This window comes from Rattus norvegicus, chromosome 1, assembly GCF_021556685.1.
Source record: "Rattus norvegicus strain SHRSP/BbbUtx chromosome 1, alternate assembly SHRSP_T2T, whole genome shotgun sequence".
Lineage (NCBI taxonomy): Eukaryota > Metazoa > Chordata > Mammalia > Rodentia > Muridae > Rattus > Rattus norvegicus.
Window position 1 is genome coordinate 51,104,143 of NC_141534.1, and position 20,163 is coordinate 51,124,305.

The following is a 20,163-nucleotide window of genomic DNA, read 5'->3' on the forward strand; positions in this document are numbered from 1 at the left end:
AAAATTTCAACTCGCATCCTAGGAAGTGGTACCTTCTTTTGAATCATTTTTTACCCTAGTAACGAATCTGCCATGACCAGGTCTGCCAGGCTATTGCCAGATGGACCTGGACCATCACAGAAAACCTTCTAATAGCATGTTAGCTGATCCTCACTGCTCCTTGGCATCTGGTGAACTCAGTGACAGAAAGACAGAAAGGGTCAGGGGATCTCATTTTCCAATGGGCGAGGATATGTGCAAATGAGGAATCCCTAATTCCTTAAGCCCCAGTCAATGAAGTCTTCACCCTGAGATTCATTCCTACTCTCCAAGGTTCATATATATAGCCCTGGTTTACCCTGAAGTAAGTGTATGTGTACAAGCTCGCCCTGGATAAAGTTATATGCACAAACTAATATCATCTCAGAGAGCTGTCTTATTGAAGATCGTTGGAGGTCTTGATCAAGAAAGCTGTAACACTAAGATGCTTGAAGAAGCCCCCCCCAACCCCACACGTACTCCTGAGAGGGAGGGAATGGAGGACATAGAACCATAACTCGACTCTAACATGCATGCCACAGAAAACTATACACAGTAGTAGTCATGGATACACATTGGTCCAGGCACACACCGCCGGTCACATGACTAGCTGATTAGCCCGATTAGTCTGGAGCTCAATGCACAGGTGGTGTGGCTGTGAAAATGAAGCTGTGTCATTCTGAGATACACCCCTACTTAATTTGCAAGTTCCATGTCTTAAACCAAAGTGCAAACAAATGACATTACTTCTAAGAGTTAGTCAGGAAAAGCAACTTTTTCAAGACTTAAAAGGTCTAGGATGTAGATCTCTGCTAGAGATGGAGCTTGATTCAGCACAGATTCTAGATGATATGACGGAGTAGATCAAATGAATGTTCTCCAAGCAATTTCTCTTGAATATCAGGCCTTATAGGTAAGTGTAATGGATATTGGTGAAACCTTTGGTGACTATCTTAGTCATTGTTTTATTGCTATGAAGACACACCTTCACCAAGACAACTTATAAAAGAAAGCATTTAAAATTGGGTGCTTGCTAATAGTTTCAGAGGGTGAGCCCATGGCAATCATGGTAGGGAGTGTGGCTTCAGGCGGGTAGGCATGGTGAGAATTAATAGTTGATCCACATGCAGCAGGCAGAGAGTGAGAGACTGGGCCTGTTGTGAGCTTTACAAACTTCAAAGTTCATCCTCCCCCCTCACCCCCCAGTTACACATCTCCTCCTCCAAGTCCAGCCTTCTAATCCTTCCCAAACAGTTCCGACCAAGTACTCAAATACATGAGCCTCTGGGGGCCATTCTCCTTCAAACCACCACAACAACCTATTAAATATGTCTGTATTTACTGCGCACTAAATGCCATTTTAGCTAATTTATACTTTTGCTATTTAGAATCCACACTAGTCTTCTATTGGCTGCTGTGAGATAGGCTGTTCTGGAGTACAGGTTGGAAGAGAGGGGTTTACGGTGATTAGTCGTTGGCAGGACCAGCCTTGCAATCAAAATGTCAACCTAAGCTCCTGTTTAGGTGTTATGGAATCTCTTCAGTCCTTCAACTAACTGGGTTAATGTCCTTTTGTGAAAGTTGGGGATCTGAAGCAAAGGGTGAAGATGAGGTCAATTTGTGTTTGCCAAGAAGCTAAAGATATGAGAACCAGTGGAAGCTTGGAGAGAATAGAAAGACTGCAACAGAAGGGAGTTGGGGGGTGGGGGAGAGGGGAGGAGAGATCAATTAAACCATTGTAAATTCATTTTATGCTTTGTTTTCCTTTCAACTTCAGATTGCAAGTGACAAGTGATGCTAGTTAAAATACGTTCACAGACTCTTTGCTAGTTTTCATGCTAAGGCCTAGTTCTCCACCCTTTGAGGATAGCATGGATCTCCTGTGTAGATTCAAGTTGAAGTGATGGTGAGTGACTTGGAGGATTAGATCCCACAGGTGAGATTCCCTCTTTGCCCTCTCACTTGGGTCACGTGCTCATAGAAAGGTTAGCTGCCATCTTGGAGACAAACAGCAGAGAACAGGGCACTGTGGTGAGAGACCATGCCTTCTGGCAGCAGCCAAGACAGAACTGAGATTTTTTTTCTTTTTTTCTTTTTTTGCCTCCAAACACGTGGTTCAAGGAGCCAACCAACAGAAGGTCTCTCTGCTTGAGTCAAGCTCTCAGAGGGATGTTCCCCTCTGACTGCAACCTCATGGCACGCCGAGGCACAATTCCCAGCCAAAGCCTTTGTTTGTATTTGTGACTCCTGACCCTTAGAAGCTCTGGGACATAACAAATGTCCTAAGAAATGAGGAGATGTAGGGATGTGGGGCTATTTGTTACACAACACCAGCTAACGAATCAACCCAACAATTCTACTCCCTCAAACAATGAACAGAACGAGTCAAATTAAAACATTATCCAGATTTCTTAAGGACAAAGGGACGCCTAATGATAGCCACCCCCTTTGAGGTCAAGTTCTCACATAACCCAAAGGCATTGCAGCCATTCAAACAACCTCTAAAGCAAATTCCTGAGCCAGGGAGATGGTCCAGTGGGCACTTGGCACCAAGTTCGTGACTCAGCTAGTGACCTCTAGGATCCACACAGTTAGAGGAGAGAACTGACTCCCACAAGTCATCCTCAGATGTTCACCCCCAAATTAAATAAATGTATTAATTTTTTAGAAAGTAATTTCTCAGGATTTGCAGTTTAAATATATAGGCTACTCATGATACCACACTGTATTTAAACAAAATTGAACCCAAATACACAAATATCACATGAATGCTTCCAAAATACAAAAGACATAAAACCTTGAAAGCTCTCAGAGGAATGTAAGAAACAGTGTAAAAACAAGGCCAAAGAAATCGTCTGCCTCATGAAGTCATATTAAAATGCAGCATTTTAGGCAGAACCATTCAGATAATAGCAGACAGATATGAAACTAGCCATCAGTCTAAAATGACTGTAAGTCACTTGAAAAGAAAGTCTTTGACAGGATTCTGATCCCTAACTGTGACAGCCAACCTTAAGCTATCCACAGTCAGTGTGGACTACACGGTGCCTGGTGGAGGCCAAGGTTGGGGCTAGGGCTTGATTTGCACAGGTTTTGAGGACATCACACTTACCTGAGTCTTCATTTACCCATGACTATGATTATTAACCCAGAGGCAACTTTTGTTTATGTGTTTGTTTTCCTTTTGGGGCATCATGATATCTCACTCTCCTTCAACTCTTACTTCCTCTGCTGCACAACCCTGGCTTTGTGAGGCGAGTCACAGGACACACACAGGCTTCACTAGAACAACAGACGCTGATGTACGCACAAGATTGACTTAGCCAAGAGTTAGGCCTGGGCGCTAAGACTTGGCTAACTTGTACCCTTGTCCTGAAAGCTCCTCATGAGCCCACAATTCTAAAAGAAATGTTTCCCATCGATGATCAATAGCATCTTGTAAAACTGCACACATTCCTACCCAGCCTGCTTGAGATTTAATATCAGCATTAGTAGCCATTTGTTGTCGCTGGAACCTCTAATTTAGTGAAGGTTTGGGGATTGGCACAAACTTCCCCTTGATGGACAGAGGTGTGTGTGGGATCTGCTCAGCTCATCTTTGACCTCTCAGAACATCTTTCCTTCCTCTTCCTTCTTCCCTAACAGGCGCCATCAGCCTTGAGTACTTTGTTTCAAAGTGTGCTTTTGAGTTTTACTTGCATTCATCATCCTAGTTCCTGAGACACTGAGGCAAACCGACTAAACCTCCGGGGTTGGGGGAGGGGGAGGGGACATGTCGGGACGACCATGACACGGACTCGAGTCCTCCTCCACTTTTACTCTGAGGGTTTTGAGAAGACTTTCTCTGCCCCCCCTGCATCAACTGAACACGGCAAGGAAAGCGTACAGGTCTGGTGTGGGGGTTTCGCGCATCTTAAAACGAACATCCCAATAAACAGAGAGCCGAATATCCCAGAATAACTCACAACTCCTCCTTCCAAAATAAATACAAACATTTTCATAGGTCGAGTCCCACACAGGAATGAAGAAAAAGACCAATTTGTTTTTCTGTAATCAGTTCAAATATATCTGAGCCTGAAAGGAAAATGCAAGCGGCGGCCCTAGCTTACCCACAAAAGGAAGGCGCACACCACCAAGCACCACCGGATGTGGTCAGTACTCACCCCACAGCCCAGGCCGTTGCCCCCTTCACAGGTGACTTTCTTCTGGCCCTGTTCAGGCAGCAGCCCAGCTCCGCAGCCAGGACGGGGGCACAGCACACCTCCCATCTGCAGCACGCACTCCTCGGCACCATACTGCTGGTACCTGTTGTACTGGAGGAAGCCAGAGGCAAGGGGTGAGCTTTGCACAGTGAGACAGAGCGGTCTCAGATGACTTACTTCTGCTTGAGGCTCCCAGTTGAAGGACTCTGGGATTGTGTTCTCAATTTGGTTCACTTTTGGGGGTGGGAGTGTATGGTAGTGGGGGATTTGAGGATGAGGATACGGGGTTAAAGGTATGACCCAGCACAGAGAAAGTTTTCCAAACTCAAACACAAAATGAACTAGTTCATAGCCAGGCATGGTGCCAGAAGCCTGTAATCCCAGCACTTGGGAGGTAGGGGGCAGGAGGACTTTGGGGTTATCCTAGGGTACAAGAAACTTTTCCTGAAAACCCAGGGGGAAAGTGATGTATATATTTAACATATTTTTCTTTAGAAAACAGATTTTTTTCACCCAAATCTAGTGTTCTGTGACACTGTGTCCATAAACTGTACTCTAACTGTTAGGATGTATATGTGTGTATTAAATGATTAGTGTGATCAGTCTTTTAAGGCAATATATTTGCATATTTCTATTCCAGATTTGATGGGGTCTTATAATCACTAAGAAAACAGACCTCGTAGTTGTTGACAACCTGCAGGTTGATGGTGGGCTTGAAGAAGAGGACTGCCAATCAAAGAGCATTCGCCTGGTATTCTACCTGGTTCTCTTTCCACTGGCTTCATTAAAACACAGAAGGCTGAGCAGCTATAGCACGTACACCATTACCTCAGCCGCACCAACACCATTACCTCAGTCCCGCCAACACCATGGTTTCTGTAACTCCAACCCCAATCCAACCTTCACCCTCAGCAGCGCCAAGTCTTTGAATGGAGAACCCAGATAGGACGGTTTGAATGAAAATGTCCGCAGTGGCTCACAGTGAGTGGCACTATTAGGGGGCGTGGTCTTGTTGGAGGAAGTGTGTCATTGGGGGTGGGGTTTGAGGTTTTTAGACGCTGAAGCCAGGGCCAGGACCAGGGCCACTGTCGCTTCCTGTTGCTGTGGAACTGCAGATGTAGAGCTTTCAGCTACCTCTCCAGCTCTGTGTTTGCCATGCTTCCGGCCATGAGGATAATGAACTGAACCTCTGAACTGTGAACCATCCCCACCTAAATGTTTTCCTTCATAAGAGTTGCCATGGTCATGGTGTCTCTTCACAGCCATAGAAACCCTAACTAAGACACCAAGCCAGCCCCATGGTGCATCCAAAGCTTCCTGAACAGGAATGCAAGCAGACATAGACTTCTGCTGGGCCAGAGAGAAGGTGCAGAAAGGAATGAGAGGGAAGATGGGTGGGAAAGGAGTCCGGAGAGGGAGAGAGAAGGCCTGGAGATAGGGCTAGATCAGAAAATCAACCAACCAATCAATCAATCAATATCTCTGTCTCTGTCTCTCTGTCTCTGTCTCTCTGCCTATCTCTGTCTCTCTGTGTCTCTGCCTCTCTTTCTGTCTCTCTCTGACTCTCTCTGTCTCTGTCTCTGTCTCTGTCTCTCTCTCTCTCTGTCTCTCTCTCTCTCTCTCTCTCTCTGTACATGCAACACATTCATGTACACAGGGAAGTACTCTTATTGGGAGAGAGACTTCTAAAGTCATCCCTTCCTTCCTTTCACAGCCTAGGTTTATAGCACCAGGTCCTTCACCTATCAAAGAACAGTCTCCAGGCCTACCTACCATTGGAGAGACACCCTTAGGGCAGGGAGGATTCTGAAATCTCTGCCTTTATTCCCTTCTCCCTAAGGGCCCTTTAATCTGGGAGTCAGGAGATAGGTGAAATGTCCCTTCTTGATGGGATCCTGGTCTGGCAGTATAATTTGGGAAGGCCCAGGAGATGCCCACTTCACTTTTGTCTTGAGCCCACTTTGCAACAGAAGAGAAGGTGACCAGGCTCACTGAGATACCCTCCCTCCCCTCTGCTGCCATTGCAAATCCATACACTGGTGCCTTTGGGGTTTCTTCATTGTCTGGGTTTGGGGTAGGGACAACTAGAAGCCATCTCCTCTTACATCATTTACTTAGTACCCTTTTGGGGCACCAGACCCTGAGGTCTTTTCTGTCAGAGTTCTAGGCTGTTCCCCACAGAGACCGCCATAAGCTTATGTGTCGCAGTGATAAAAACACTGACCAAAAGCAGTTTTTGGAGGCAGGGCTTATGTGGCTTACCAGTCACAGCCCATCATCTAGGGAAACCAGACTCAAAACAAACTTAAACAGGGGCCTGGAGGCAGGGACTGAAGCAGAGACCCGGGAGGAATGCTGCTTACTGGCTTGCTTCCTCTGCCTTGCTCAGAGATTTTTTTTTTCATATACAGTCCAGGCCTACATGCCTAGGGATTGCACGCCCCATATTGGGCTAGGCTCTCTCATATCAATTAGCAATTAAAAAAACATCCACCCCGTAGACATGTCCACAGGCCAGTGTGATCGGGGCAATTCCTCCATTGAAGTTCCCTCTTGGGTGACTCTGTTTCACGTCAGGTTGACAAAAACGAACTGGCGCTCTCTGCTTCGGGAACATTGTACGCCTGACTTCTTGTCTGAGCTCTGGTCCCCGTAGTGGTGTCCTTGGCCCGTGGAGAAAAACTGGAATTTCATGGGAACACACAGCTCCTAAGGTAGTGTTCTGACATTATCAGATCATCGTGGCTTCTAAACTCGGATCACTGAAGTGGATTTGCCAAGCTATTAACTGGTTTATGCAACCTTTGCTGAGAGTCCACTCTGTATCCATCAGATACCCCCGAGGGCCTGATTTGAGGATGGAGCCCTGGAGACCACCAGGATCCCTGTCCTCATCTATGAGGTGATCACAGCAAAGGTCGAAAGATGAACATGAACAACGTTTTGAGTGGGCAGTGAGCAAGGGGAATAATAAAGAAGGATAGGATAGGCTCCTGGGGGGAAGACGGTCATCACGAGTATACGCAGTGTTTGGGGAAAGCCTTCCAGACGAGGCACACTTCAGCAGATATCTGAAGGAGATGTGAAGGGAAGCCTGTGGCTCCCCAGGGAAGGAGTTCTGCAGCCAGAATAGCAGATGGGACAAAGGTCCTGAGGCCATATATACTTGGCTGGTTTGAGCGATGCTTGTAAGAGCAGTGGGATTGAGACTGAGTGAGCCAGGAAATAGGAGAGACAGTGAAGGCACAGGGTTCATGGGAATCCTGGATGTCTGGCTCCCTGATGGCTATTGTAAGAACTCTGACTGTTTCTCTAAAAGATACCAGGAGGCTTGGAGATCTCTGAGCAGAGGATTGGTACGACTTGACTGATGTTTTAAAGGCATCTGTCTGACGGAAACACTCAAAATAGACTCTAAAGGGCACAGGGGATGCAAGAAGCAGAGATGCTTGCCTGAGCTCTCTTTGGCAGTCAGCGTGAGTGCTGATGGCAGCCTGGACCACAGAGATGGTGTGGAGGTGGGGGGTCAGTGGTTGAAGCTGGACATGTGGAAAGGTAGAAATGATAGAACTTTCAGGCAGATTGCTTGCCTGGTAGGAGACAAAGAGAAGTCAAGTTTGAGTGTGATACATTCCCCTTAGGTGGGGAGGGAGGGAGTATACTGGAATGAGGTATGGATATGTGTGTGTGTATGTGTGTGTATGTGTGTGTGTGTGTGTGTGTGTGTGTGTGTGTGTGTGTTATGGGAGTATAAAAAAGAAATCATTACTTCTGTCACACTTATGTTCAGTTCTGACACCTGATACACAAGTACCTGGGAATGTTGAAGAGCCCACTCAATGGCTTAGTTAATTTAGAAGGTGTAGGTTGTGGATATAAATTTAAAGTTCTCCTCTATTCCCTCACTTTTCTGGTCCCATGGAAACAAGACAGGAGAGCTGAATGAACCTCTTTATGTACATGCAAATGATCTGTATACACAATGGTATGCACAATGTGTGTTGTCAATGGCACAGTCTATGGTCACATATTATAAACAGATTTTCATAGGAGATGGCTTTCTGGGAAATATAAGTAAGCTATGTAGTTATTAGTGTAGGAAATGAGGTATTTCATTGAAGGATTAGATGATTTATATAATTGAAGGACTGTGTATTTTTACCTTTCTCTACCTACCTATATATACAATAAGAACTCTATAACTAAGCTGTCTCTAGCCCATTGTGCTTATTAGATGGAGCCTCATACTGGGGTCCATGCTGGCCTTGACCTTGAGGTAGCTTTCCTGCCTTGGCTTCTCAAGTGTTTCCTGTACAAGTCAACCCTCCAGTTTTCTCACTCATTTTAAAAACTAGACATCCTCTTTCCTTCGCTGCTCTTCTTCTACACAGGTTTCTCCTCATTGTGGGGCTTTTTCTTGGGGAGGAAATTAGGTTGGTTAGATTTTTTTTTATTCTGAGGAAGTTCAGTCCCTTTGAAGTGATTTTTATGCAGACTCCTTATATCCATCCTGTATCCATCTCTCTCACTGTCTGTCTGTCTGTCTGTCTGTCTGTCTGTCTGTCTGTCTGTCTATCCATCCATCCATCCATCCATCCATAGGTATAGTATAGATAGATATCTGTACTGTGAGCCTCAAATCACGGCTTACCGGCAGTTTGCATACACTGTAAGAACAGAATGAGTTAGTGGACTCTAACTATTAAGTTTCAGTAATTAAATAATTCTAATAAAATAACAGCAATGGATATTAATAAAAGTGTATCTATACAAATGAGTTTAAAAACAATTGTTCTTAACTGGGGGGTGCAGTTTACTGGTAGAGCACTTACCTAACATGAACGACGGCCTGGGTTTCATTCTCACAACAACAACAACAACAACAACAGCAACGCACATACGCATACCACAAAGCACACATACACACCATACATAAACACACACACACACACACACACACACACACAGACCATTATTCTATGAAATTTGTAAGAAAATCTTTTGACCTAAAACTAATAATGTGATAGTATTTGAAGCAAGCTTAATGCCCTAAGGAAATAATTTAGGCATGTAATTAGCAAACAGCCTTGTTTAGTTTCTTTCAAGAGATGACCCACATTTCCACAGACTCCTCTTAACCTCTCAGGGGCATGACAAACAGATTTTATTGGGAGCACACCACTCTAAGCTTCATGGAGAGTGTGCTAAGTAGAGCAGAATATCTATGTTTTCCTCAGTGTAAAATTTATGGAATTGTGGTAGGTCATTGATAAATGGATTCCAAATGGCAAAACCAGCTGTTCCTTTAACTCGTCTTGCATTATTTCCATGGGGGGGGTTTACTTTCTAACCTTGGATATCACTTTATAAACAGACCTAATTTGGAGAATGTGACTACATGGTAACATAGCCTAGGCCTAAGAAAATCAAAGCAAGTAATTAGCCACAAATAACTTATTGTTTGCCTTTGGAATACATGGTGTGTATGTGTGTGTGTGTGTGTGTGTGTGTGTGTGTGTGTGTGTGTGTGTACTAATATTAGATTATCAAACTTCTAATTTAAGCTTTGGTTAAATCTAGTTTACAAATTTCCAGACATGATTTCATAAAGTAGATAGTTCATAGATAACTTGTATCATACTTTTATTGTTATCAAAACACCTGGAAAAAAGCAACTGAAGAGGGAAGGGTTTATTTTTGGCTCACAGTTTCAAGTACATTATGATGGGGAAGTCAAAGCAGCAGGAGTTTGAAGCAGCTGGTCATATCATGTCTGCCTTCAGCATGAAGAGAGCATTGAACACTTGGGCTCAGCCAAGGGAGTGGTGGCACCCACAGTGGTCAGGTCTTTTCATCTTAGTCATGCCCTACAGGCATGTCCTTTCCCTCAGTGATTCTAGGTCTCAAGTTGATAATTGAGATCAACTATTGTATCTAAAATAGTTTATATTTTGTTACATAATATTTGCAAAAGCTTTTTAAAAAATAATCATGCCATGAGACTCTTCACCCAAGGAAAATAACAAATCATTTGCTCATAGTTCATGGAAACATAATGACAGATGCAATTTTGAATGTCTCACCTCAGTAAAATCGTAGCTTATTTTTATGCTTTCTACCTTATTTGTGGGATAAAAATTCCTTCTTTTGTGTGCACTCACATAGACTCTCATAGATTCTCTTAAAAACAAGAAATATTCATTTGAAAGTACCAGGCTTATTGGGATTTCAACAAAATCATATTTTAGGATTCTAAATAATGACTCATGGGATAGTATGATGAAACAGATCCTGTATTTTGTTGGCCTGAAGGTAGTTAGAAGTGTTGGACTGAGCAGATTATCATTCAATAATGAGGCAGAGGTCACTGGTTCAAGCCCAGTGTGGGCCAGTGATCTTCCTTTTTCTTTTTTACTGATAGACTGCATGCTAAGTCCATGAAAGAACATGGGTGATTGCCTGAGGAGTCAGGCTAGGAAAGAACTGTGCTTTTGTGGCCTTCTGTTTTCTGTTTCACTCTTGGGCTTAATTTGCATGCTTTCCTGGGGAAAGTAAAGCAAGAGAGGAAATCTAGATTTTAAAAGTCAGAGAAATGTTAAGAACAGGGGAAGGAGGCTGAGACCAGGATGGGGGAGAGCTGGCAGATGTTCTGTGAAAGTGAGTCAGGACTTGTCAGCCATCCAGGAGCTGCCTGCCCCCAGGCAACTGCTTGGAGACTGGTTTTGTGCTGTCCTGGTGTTTTCCAGAGCATCCTTTTGGGGGCACTCAGGTACAGCTGTTGGGCCTCTTTTGCCTTCTTCCGGCATGGATTCTGGCTTCTGTTAACTGAAGCTATGAGGGTGGTCCTTGGGGCAGGTGGATGTGTCACTTGCCCTCCCTGGATCACTGGTAGAAGACCTGTTGTTGGGAAACTGGTACTCTGTACCCCACACCAGTGCTAGCCCTTTGCCTCCTGCCTGAATCCTTCCCATGGAAGGCGATGGGTGAAGCCTTGGGGTCACAGGGATGCACAGTCTAAATTCCACACTGGTACCATGTAGGCATTCAACATTAGAACTTAGCTCAGAACAATACCTCCATTTCCCTTCCTTTTTCCATTTTGATAAAAAGAGAAACCAAACAAACAAAAAACTGTTGGCTCACTGCTTTAGCCACCCACTAAAACCCATTTATTGTTTACTTGCTTGGGTTAAAAATGCCAAGAACAACTACGTAAAAGACCAGTGACTTTTCCTAGAATATTTCCCCTTGTTATGTAGGGAATGCCCTATTTTCTCCACACTCATTAGAAGGCTTATTATTATTTTTTTAAGCACTCCTAAAATCATATGTAATCTTCTTCTTGTTTTTCCTCATTTGTGGGTCGTTAGTCTGAGAGTTAGTGACGGTCTCCGTGGTGGCTCTGTCTCCTGCTGAGCCTGTTCTCTGTGCCTTTTCCAGTAATGTTCTTTGCTTCCCTGGACATCTGTCAGCTGCTGATGAAGTGAATTGGCTAGAGAAAGGGCTGGACCTTGTTCTCTGCATAGAAAACGCAATCATTAGGATGGCGAAATCGGACGCAAGAAGGAAGCTCATCAGTGTACGCCAGAGAAATGACTGGGGGCGACAGAAGGAATCCTGGATTGGAAGTTACGAAGCCCTTGGGGTACTCTGACATGGATGGAGATGGTGCCAAGAATTTGTATCTCAGCTTCTGGGGATAGAAGAATCTTTGAGAAGAAAATGGAAACTGACTAGCTTCTTTGTTTCTTCTGTGCTCTGTTAAACACAGCAGGGTATCTTCAGGGAAGACAAGACTAGGAAGGCAGGAACCATGCAAGATCCCTTCTTCCCAAGGGTTTTTAGCTGATGTGACTTGCTCAGACTCTGTAAGCAGGAGTTCCTAGCCCGCCATTTTGATGGGCACGGCTCTGGCACTGCTGCCTTTACCTACAATGTGTTTTCCATTTCCTTTGTTCCAGAGCAAAAGCTTGGAGTAGTATTAGGTTAGTTGGCAAGCCTAAGCCCCACCCTGAATGCAAGTAGAATTTGGCTCTAATTTTCTCAGAAGGAACTGTGGTCCTTATGGCCAACCCAACCTTCCTTCCTCTGTCTCCCTGGACACTTTCTCTAGTTTGGTTTGTTCACAGCTCCCCCTTTATTTTAGAGTAAGTCTCTTCATCCAGTGCTGAGGCAGCCTGAAGGTTTCCAGGTGGTTATGTGGCCAGTAGAAGGGAGCAGCGGGATGACACTTTTGTTCACAAGCTTTGTGTAAAACTGTGGGTGAGACACCAGAACAGGTTCATTCCAGTGAACACTTATTTAATGAACCTATCAGAACCTGAATGACTCAGGTTTTTATAACGATTTTCTGGTCTAGAGGGTCTTCTATGTACTGTGGTCTACCCTTGAACATGAGCCAGCCCGTACTGTGAAGGAGGCCTTCTGCAGTGAGAGATGCGAGTGGTTCAGAGGACCGCATGTGTTTCTGCAGAGGTCAGTAGAGGGCATCTTCCCCACTCCTGACACTGTGCCATGCTGAGGGTTGCCTTTGGTATGTGTCCTGTGTCACTGTCACAATCTCCAGTGTCATTGGCCATTCTCCAGTATGCATCAATTTTGGCTTCTCCCCTCTCTCCTCCATGTTTCCTTGTGGTCTTGATCCATGAGAAACAAGCTGTCCCATGTAGTCAGCTTCTTAAAATGTTTTCTCTTGACTTACCCAAAACTCATCCACCTCCCTTGGTCTTGCAGACTCCCTGCTCCTTGGACCCCTGTGCTGCCTCTTTCTTACTTTTTCCTTTTCACTACTGTCTTTGTGTGGGGATGCTGGGAACAGCCCTCACTTGTAGAAGAGTAGCCTCTAGGTCAGTCTGGCTCCTGGCTTTGGGGTCACTCTGGGGAATTTGAACTCCTTCTTGTTGGTGAACCATTTACTGACTTGCACTTTCAGGTTGATCTCATCATCTCTGTGATGTTTCCCATTGTCCTCTTTAGGCCTTATCTCCTCAAGAGGAGGGACCAACTCCTAGTATTTTCCTTCCAAGGAGCATCCCCTATTTTTCTAGACTTTTAAATCAAGATATGCACATGACTTAATTCAAACTCATGAAGACTTTTAATTATTGGGCCTAACATTTTTCCTTGCCAAATGGCCCTTTTCAAGTTTAATTCCTTTCTAGTCTAATTTAGATTTTCATTATCTGCCACCATAAATACTGCCTAGAAAACTAGATATCTACAGCCTTATTTACCTGACAACTCTGGGGGAAACCCTGGGCTTAGTTACAAAACTTTTCACCTTGGGCCTTGTGGTGGTTTGAATGAGAATGGCTCCCATAGTCTCATATATTTGAATACTTTGCCCCTAGTTAGTAGAATAGTTTGGGAAGGATTAGGAGGTGTGGCCTTGTTGGAGTGGGTATGGCTATGTTGGAGGAGGTGTGTCATTGGGGGTGGACTTTGAGGTTCCAAAGGATTCTTGCACTTTTCACTGCTCCTTCTATCTGCTTTGTGCTGTGGACACAAGATGTAAGGTCTTAGCTATTGCTCCAAAGCCATGCCTGCCTGCCTGTCTGTCTGATGCTATGCTCCCAACATGACAGACATAAACTCCTAACTTTCTAAAACTGCAAACCTCAAATAAACCCTTATGTAAGTTGCCTAAGCCATATGTTTTATCTGAGCAATCAAGAAGTAATTGATAAAAGCATGAACTTTGAACTTGGCTGCTCTCCATTGAAATGATGTAATTGATTTCTTTTTTTTTGTTTGTTTGTTTGTTTTTCTTTTTTCTTTTTTCCGGAGCTGGGGACCGAACCCAGGGTCTTGTGCTTGCTAGGCAAGTGCTCTACCACTGAGCTAAATCCCCAACCCCGTAATTGATTTCTTAATCATCCATCACAATTTCCAAATTGATCACACACATCAGGTGGAGATGTAAATTTCCCTTGTGGTGTTATGCTGTTTCTGTAGTGGCATGTTTTCTTTACATTCTTCCCAATCTGTTCATGTCCCATCTCTCTTCCACCGGTCAGGGAGCAATGGATGGTATTTCCATTTACTATCTGCAGAAGGCTTGGGAGTAAAGCATGTCCACTCTCAGGGAACCAACACAAGCCATCTTCCTTTCTGTGGTCACAGCTCACTGGCACCTGGAAAGTAGGCCTTCTGAGAGCTGTCCAAACCCCATGTGCTTCACAGGTGACACCTGCTTTGGGACTCAATTCAAACTTTATAATGATTCTATTCATCTGAGGTGTTTAAAAATCCTTGTTCAATGGTTGAGTTTCTAAGACTGAACTGTGAACATAAATCAGAAAAAGAACAAGAAGCTAAAATAAACACATCAGGAGCTGAAGAGATGGCTTAGCGGTTAAGAGCACTGGCTGCTCCTGAAGAAGGTCCAGGTTTGAGTCTCAGCACCCACATGGTGGCTCACAGCCATCTGTGACTCCAGTGCCCAGGGATTTCATGCCGTCCTTCTGTTATCCGTGAGTACTGCATGACATAGCATAGAGTCATATACACTGGTAAAAGACAATATTAAAAATGAAAATTAAAGTTTAAATTATTCTAAATTTTAAAGATTTTAAGTTTTATTTTAGAAGGGAATAGTTAATAGAACTTAGTGATTATTTTGTAGGTTTGTATATGCCCACTTGTGTGTGTGAACATGTGTATGCATATGAGTATGTACATGTGTGCATATTTGTGTGTTTGTATGCACATGTGTGCATGTATATGCATATGTGTATATTTGTGTGTATACATATTTATGAATGTACATGAGTACATATTTATGTGGGTACATGTGTGCATGTTTATGTGTGCACATGTTTATGTGTACCTGTGTTTTCATTTTTGTGTAAATATATATATATACATATTTATAAATCAACCTCAGGTGTTGTGCCTCAGGATACCAGCTACCTTGCTTTTTGAGACATGTTCCCTCACTGGCCTGGAGCATAGACTAGCTGGCCAGTGATGCAGATCCTCCTGTCTGTGTTTCTATGTCATCCAGCACTAGAATTACAGGTGAATGTCACCACACCCAACTTTCTTTATCTGAGTTCTGGGGTCTAAATTTGGCTCTTTGTGCTTCCATATCAAGCACTCTACAAACTGCACTGTCTTTTCAAACCAGTGTGGTGGTTTGAATATGCTTGGCCCAGGGAGTGGCACTATTAGGAGGTGTGGCCTTGTTAGAGTAGGTGTGCCCTTGTTGGAAGAAGTGTGTCACTGTGAGGGTGGGCAAAGAGAGCTTCCTCCTAGCTGCCTGAGGATGCTAGTCTTCTCCTGTCTGCCTTCAGATCAAGATCTAGAACTCTTGGCTCCTTCTCAGCGCCATGACTGCCTGGATGCTGCCATGCTCCTGCCTTGATGATAATGTAGTGAACCTCTGAACCTGTAAGTCAGCCCCAATTAAATGTCCCTGTAAGAGTTGTCTTGGTCATGGTGTCTCTTCTCAGCAATGGAACCCATAAGATAAGACACCCAGTGACTCATTTTTAATCCAAATCTCAACATGCCCAGTAAACTGATGAAAATAGAAAGAAGTCACACAGGAAGAAGTAATGGTTGGCTTGTATGTCTGTCATGCAGCACTGAATACAGTCAGGAGCCAGGACCTGTGTCAGCTCTATTAAGTCATGTGTTAGATGGGCACTAGGCTTATTTGAAGGCCTGCTCTGTTGATGCTATTTGATTGTACTGGCGGATGTAAACAATAGTTACAGTCGGAAACATGCAATCTCGCTTGTTACAGAAACTCTGAGAAATGTCTGACCATTATTTTTTCTGTAAGAAGGAAAACCCAGGTTGCTGAGTCCAAGTGATTTCTCCGAGGAGAACGTGACACACATTTGTATGGAGGTTTCATTTTATTACCTACTATATGCTGCCTGGAACACAGAGAAAAGCTAGAGAGTGTCCCTTGTTCCCAGGAGCCATCATGCCCCTGCAGAAATAGACTTGCTTTTTCTCCAGAGCCTCACTGTAACATGTGTGGTATGTTGCCAGTCTTGTGTTCCATTAAAAATGTCATTCTCCCTACTAATCTGCCCTGTTTATATAAGTCATGGAGGAAGTCCAGAAGCGCATATCATCTCTTCTCAGTGATCCTGAACAAGGAAGACCTTGTGTACCTTCCTCCATCTTTTAGCTGCCTCAACCTCTGAGACTCATCTCCCATATTTCAAGACTTAAGCCCCTTTTCCATAACTACATTTTCATATTTCTTATAGTCTCCCCTTATTGACTCTGGATGGCAAGGGCCCAAGGACTCCCTTTCTCCTTTTCTCCTTCTAACCCATCAGCATTTATTCCAGGCCATCAGCCTGTATACGCCACCATTTCCCCATTAGCTTCAGGCTCCCGCCTCCTCTCTCTCTCCTCCCAGTTCTCCCACAGTTAGCTCACCATCACCCTCTGAATTTTCTGCAGTGAAGGTTCCAGATGAGCTTAGTGGCTATGTGGTTATCTATCCTAACTCACTTCAAGCTTCTAACAAGCTAACTCCTAACAAGCTTCACTTGTTCTGCCCTCATCCTAGCTCAGCTGGCCAGCATCCTTGGATTTCTCTTGACTTTGTCATTCCCCATCAGGCTCCTCCCTTCATACCCTGGATCCAGTATTCATTCTTTAGCTAATAACTATTTTTTTCAATCACCAGCCCAATGGGATGTGTAATCCTCTTTGTCTTTCTTCTCTTCTTTTCCCCATCTTTCTGCTTTTTCAGAGGAAGGTAGAGTCAGTCTCCTGGATCCACTCTCCTCTGTTCCCCGATCACTCTGCAAGGAATCGGAGCTCTCCCTTGGTCATACTCTCTCTTTAGTTTTATATTTCTCCAGGACAGTGACCACCACCACCATGATATACACTGAACATGTCTGTCTATAGACTTAATTTACCAGCCTAACATAATACTGATAGGAATTCCTTTTTATAAACCTCTATCTATTATAGCCTAGAATGATTCCTAGCACATAGTAGGTGCTCAATGATTCATAGCATACAGTAGGTGCTCAGTATTATCTTCTTTCCCATCTTCCTTGGAATGAAAGGAGAGAAAGGAGAAAGTTTGGGTTTTCTAGGACATAGACATCAATATTACAGTGATGTACTTACTATATTGCCATAACTAATCAGGGCATTATTAATTTTGATTATTGCTTGATTAAATTCTGGGAGAATGCAAAGTGGCCCAACTTGCATGTAAATCCAAGAAGATTATTACAGTTGGCTTCTTTCCCTATTAATTACACAGAGAGTCTGAAATAAATATGGAAACAATTTGCAAACATTGCTGTAAGTTAGAGAGAAGGCTCCATTATCTGAACAGAGCACTCGGGTAACAGCAGTTCTTTCAAGAACTCTAAGGTTCTCACTGAAAATGGCTGTGAGGTTATTGTGGAGTGGAATGCATGGAGGATCCACATAACAACTCGTACCTGTAATACAGGGAGACATAGCTTGGACTTGAATGAACATTTATGTCTGCATTTCTAGAAGCTTAAACTATAAGGAATCAAGGAAGCATACTTTAACTTGTTAACTCAATGATGTGGTAAAGACCCCAAATGCTTATCCTTCCCTGGCCCTTTCTGGTTTCAATCTCATATCAGTAACAGGCAATGGCATGTTGTCATACACACACACTGTGATGGTTGACTTAACTGTCAACTTTATGAGTTGTAGAGGTACCAGGAGATGGTCCTTAGCACATGCCTCTGAGGGATTATCTTTGTTGCATGAATTGAGGTGGGAAGCCACACCCATGAATTGAGGTGGGAAGCCATTCCCTGGGCTGTGTGAGTGGAGAAAGAGAGCTAAACAGCAGGCAACACTCTTCTCTCTCTGCTTCCTAACTGGATGTGACATGAGCAGAGGCTTCCAGCTTCTGTCCCCTTCACTTACCTTCCTTTACCTTTGAACTGAGGGGCAGAATAAACCCTTTGTCTCTTGAGTTGCTTTTTATAGGGGTGTCTTATCATAACAACAAGTAAGGAAACTTAGACATGAAACAAACCAAAATACAACCCAGAATTCATTGGCAAAACTGAATCAGTGCCATTCCAATTGCCCTTGGAATTGGTTAGGGTTGGCAAAGAGTAAGAGTCAACAGAGGAGCATCACTTAGGCCAGCCAAAACGTTACCAATTATTTAGTGTAAATATTGCAAAGGCAATTAAATGTCAAGATTACACAGTGATATAGACTCTGTAGGTTCCTAGAAGGATTGAGAGAGGGTCAGTTGTCCCTTGGTTTCCATGAGGATTAGTTTCAGTATTCTCACTGGATACAAAACATTGGGGATACTCAAGTCACTTCCTTACATTGAGTGGTGGAATAGTATTTAGATACAATGTATATACATGTCCTAATGTACTTTAAATCATTCTCAGAGTACTAATGATGCCCAACAGAATGCAAATACTATAGACATATAATATAACATTTACAAAATTTTACTAGTTTTTATTGTAATGTTGATGCATGTGTGCATGTGTATGATCTTGGAAAGGCATGCATATGTCCTATGTGGAAGTCAGAGGACAACTTTGAGTATCAATTCTCATATTTCCCCCTGTTTGGAGCAGGATCCCTTTGTCACACATGGCTGTTGTAGCTAGCTCAGAGGTTCCCCTGTCCTCCTATAGGGACACTGCGTCTTGTGTCTGGCTTTACATGGGTCCTGGAGACTCAAACTCAGGCCACACTCGTATGGTAAGTGGCTTTGTCCTCTGGGTCATCTTCTCAGGCTTTGTGCTCCTGATGTGTTTCCTAAACATTTCCATTCTGAGATTGTCTGAATCTATAGATGTGAACCCAGAAATACAGTGAGCCAAGTTTGTTTTATGTAGTCAAAAGTATAAGCAAGAATATGTTTGTGTGTATGTGTGTGTGCATGTGTGTGTGCATGTGTGTATGCATGTGTGTATGTGTGTATGCATGTGTGTATATGTGTGTGCATGTGTGTATGCATGTGTGTATGTGTGTATGCATGTGTGTGTGCATGTGTGTATGTGTGTATGCATGTGTGTATATGTGTGTGCATGTGTGTATGCATGTGTGTATGTGTGTGTATGCATGTGTGTATGTGTGGGTGTGGGTGTATGTGTATGTGCATGTGTGTATGCATGTGTGTATGCATATGTGTGTGTGTATGTGTGTGTACCATCCTTTTTATGTCACATAGTCACCTGCACACAGCGAGTGGCTGCTATAAAGTATAAGCAACACACTGGGTACGTGGGAGCCTGCACACCCACTCACAGACATATCAGGAGTGTCTGTGCCTATTGATCCCTTAGGCATGATTTGTCCCTGTGTTGGTTTGTTCATGTACCACTATGCAGGGCCTGCTTACTACTCCAGTCTTGAGATGAAATGCTCTGGCAGGGAGCAGATGTACCAATTAATAACCTGTCAGGTCTGATGGCTAGAGGAGGGGGAAGGTGTCCCCACATGTGTCTCTGGCATGGCCTCCTTTCCTATTTCAGGGTGCTGTGGGTCAGGAGACACATGCTGCCTCCCCAGGGAGGGTCCAAACTGTCTCATTAGTGTCTATCTTTCATGACACTATGATGCAGCCTTTGGAAGGATGACTCACCTGCTCTTCTCCAAGGATCCTGAAGTGATGGAGCTCTTTAATCAGGGAGTTGGGACAGCCAGCTGTGGGAGAGGAGAATTAATCACAAAAGTGTCGCTGTCATTCTGTACAGTGGTCCCTTTCTTATATAGTGTCGTGACTACCAACAGCTGATACCCGTGCTGACAAGGACACAAAGGTGCACCTGCAAACACACGTCTCGCCAACCACAAAGGAGCCAGACCTTCAAAGTGGTATTGGCCTCTACCTCAGCTCAGTCTTCTTTAGGGAAAGGCCTGTGGGTGAGTCCACCCTGGACTGTTCCCTGGAATGAAGATCATGACCTGGCCTTAGGATACCCTGGTCCTT

The 20,163-nt window shown here is 43.9% G+C and overlaps 1 protein-coding gene across 5 annotated transcripts in view; it reads right to left on the reverse strand.

The window, feature by feature from the left end:
• Positions 1 to 20,163, reverse strand: part of Prkn (parkin RBR E3 ubiquitin protein ligase) — a 1,215,323-nt gene that overhangs the window by 191,184 nt on the left and 1,003,976 nt on the right. For all 5 annotated transcript variants that reach the window (XM_087584833.1, XM_087584829.1, XM_087584826.1 and 2 more), the window contains 2 exon segments: positions 19,816 to 19,877; positions 4,182 to 4,331 (listed from right to left, as the gene is read on the reverse strand). In XM_087584833.1, the coding sequence (XP_087440959.1) occupies positions 4,182 to 4,331; positions 19,816 to 19,877 (212 nt within the window).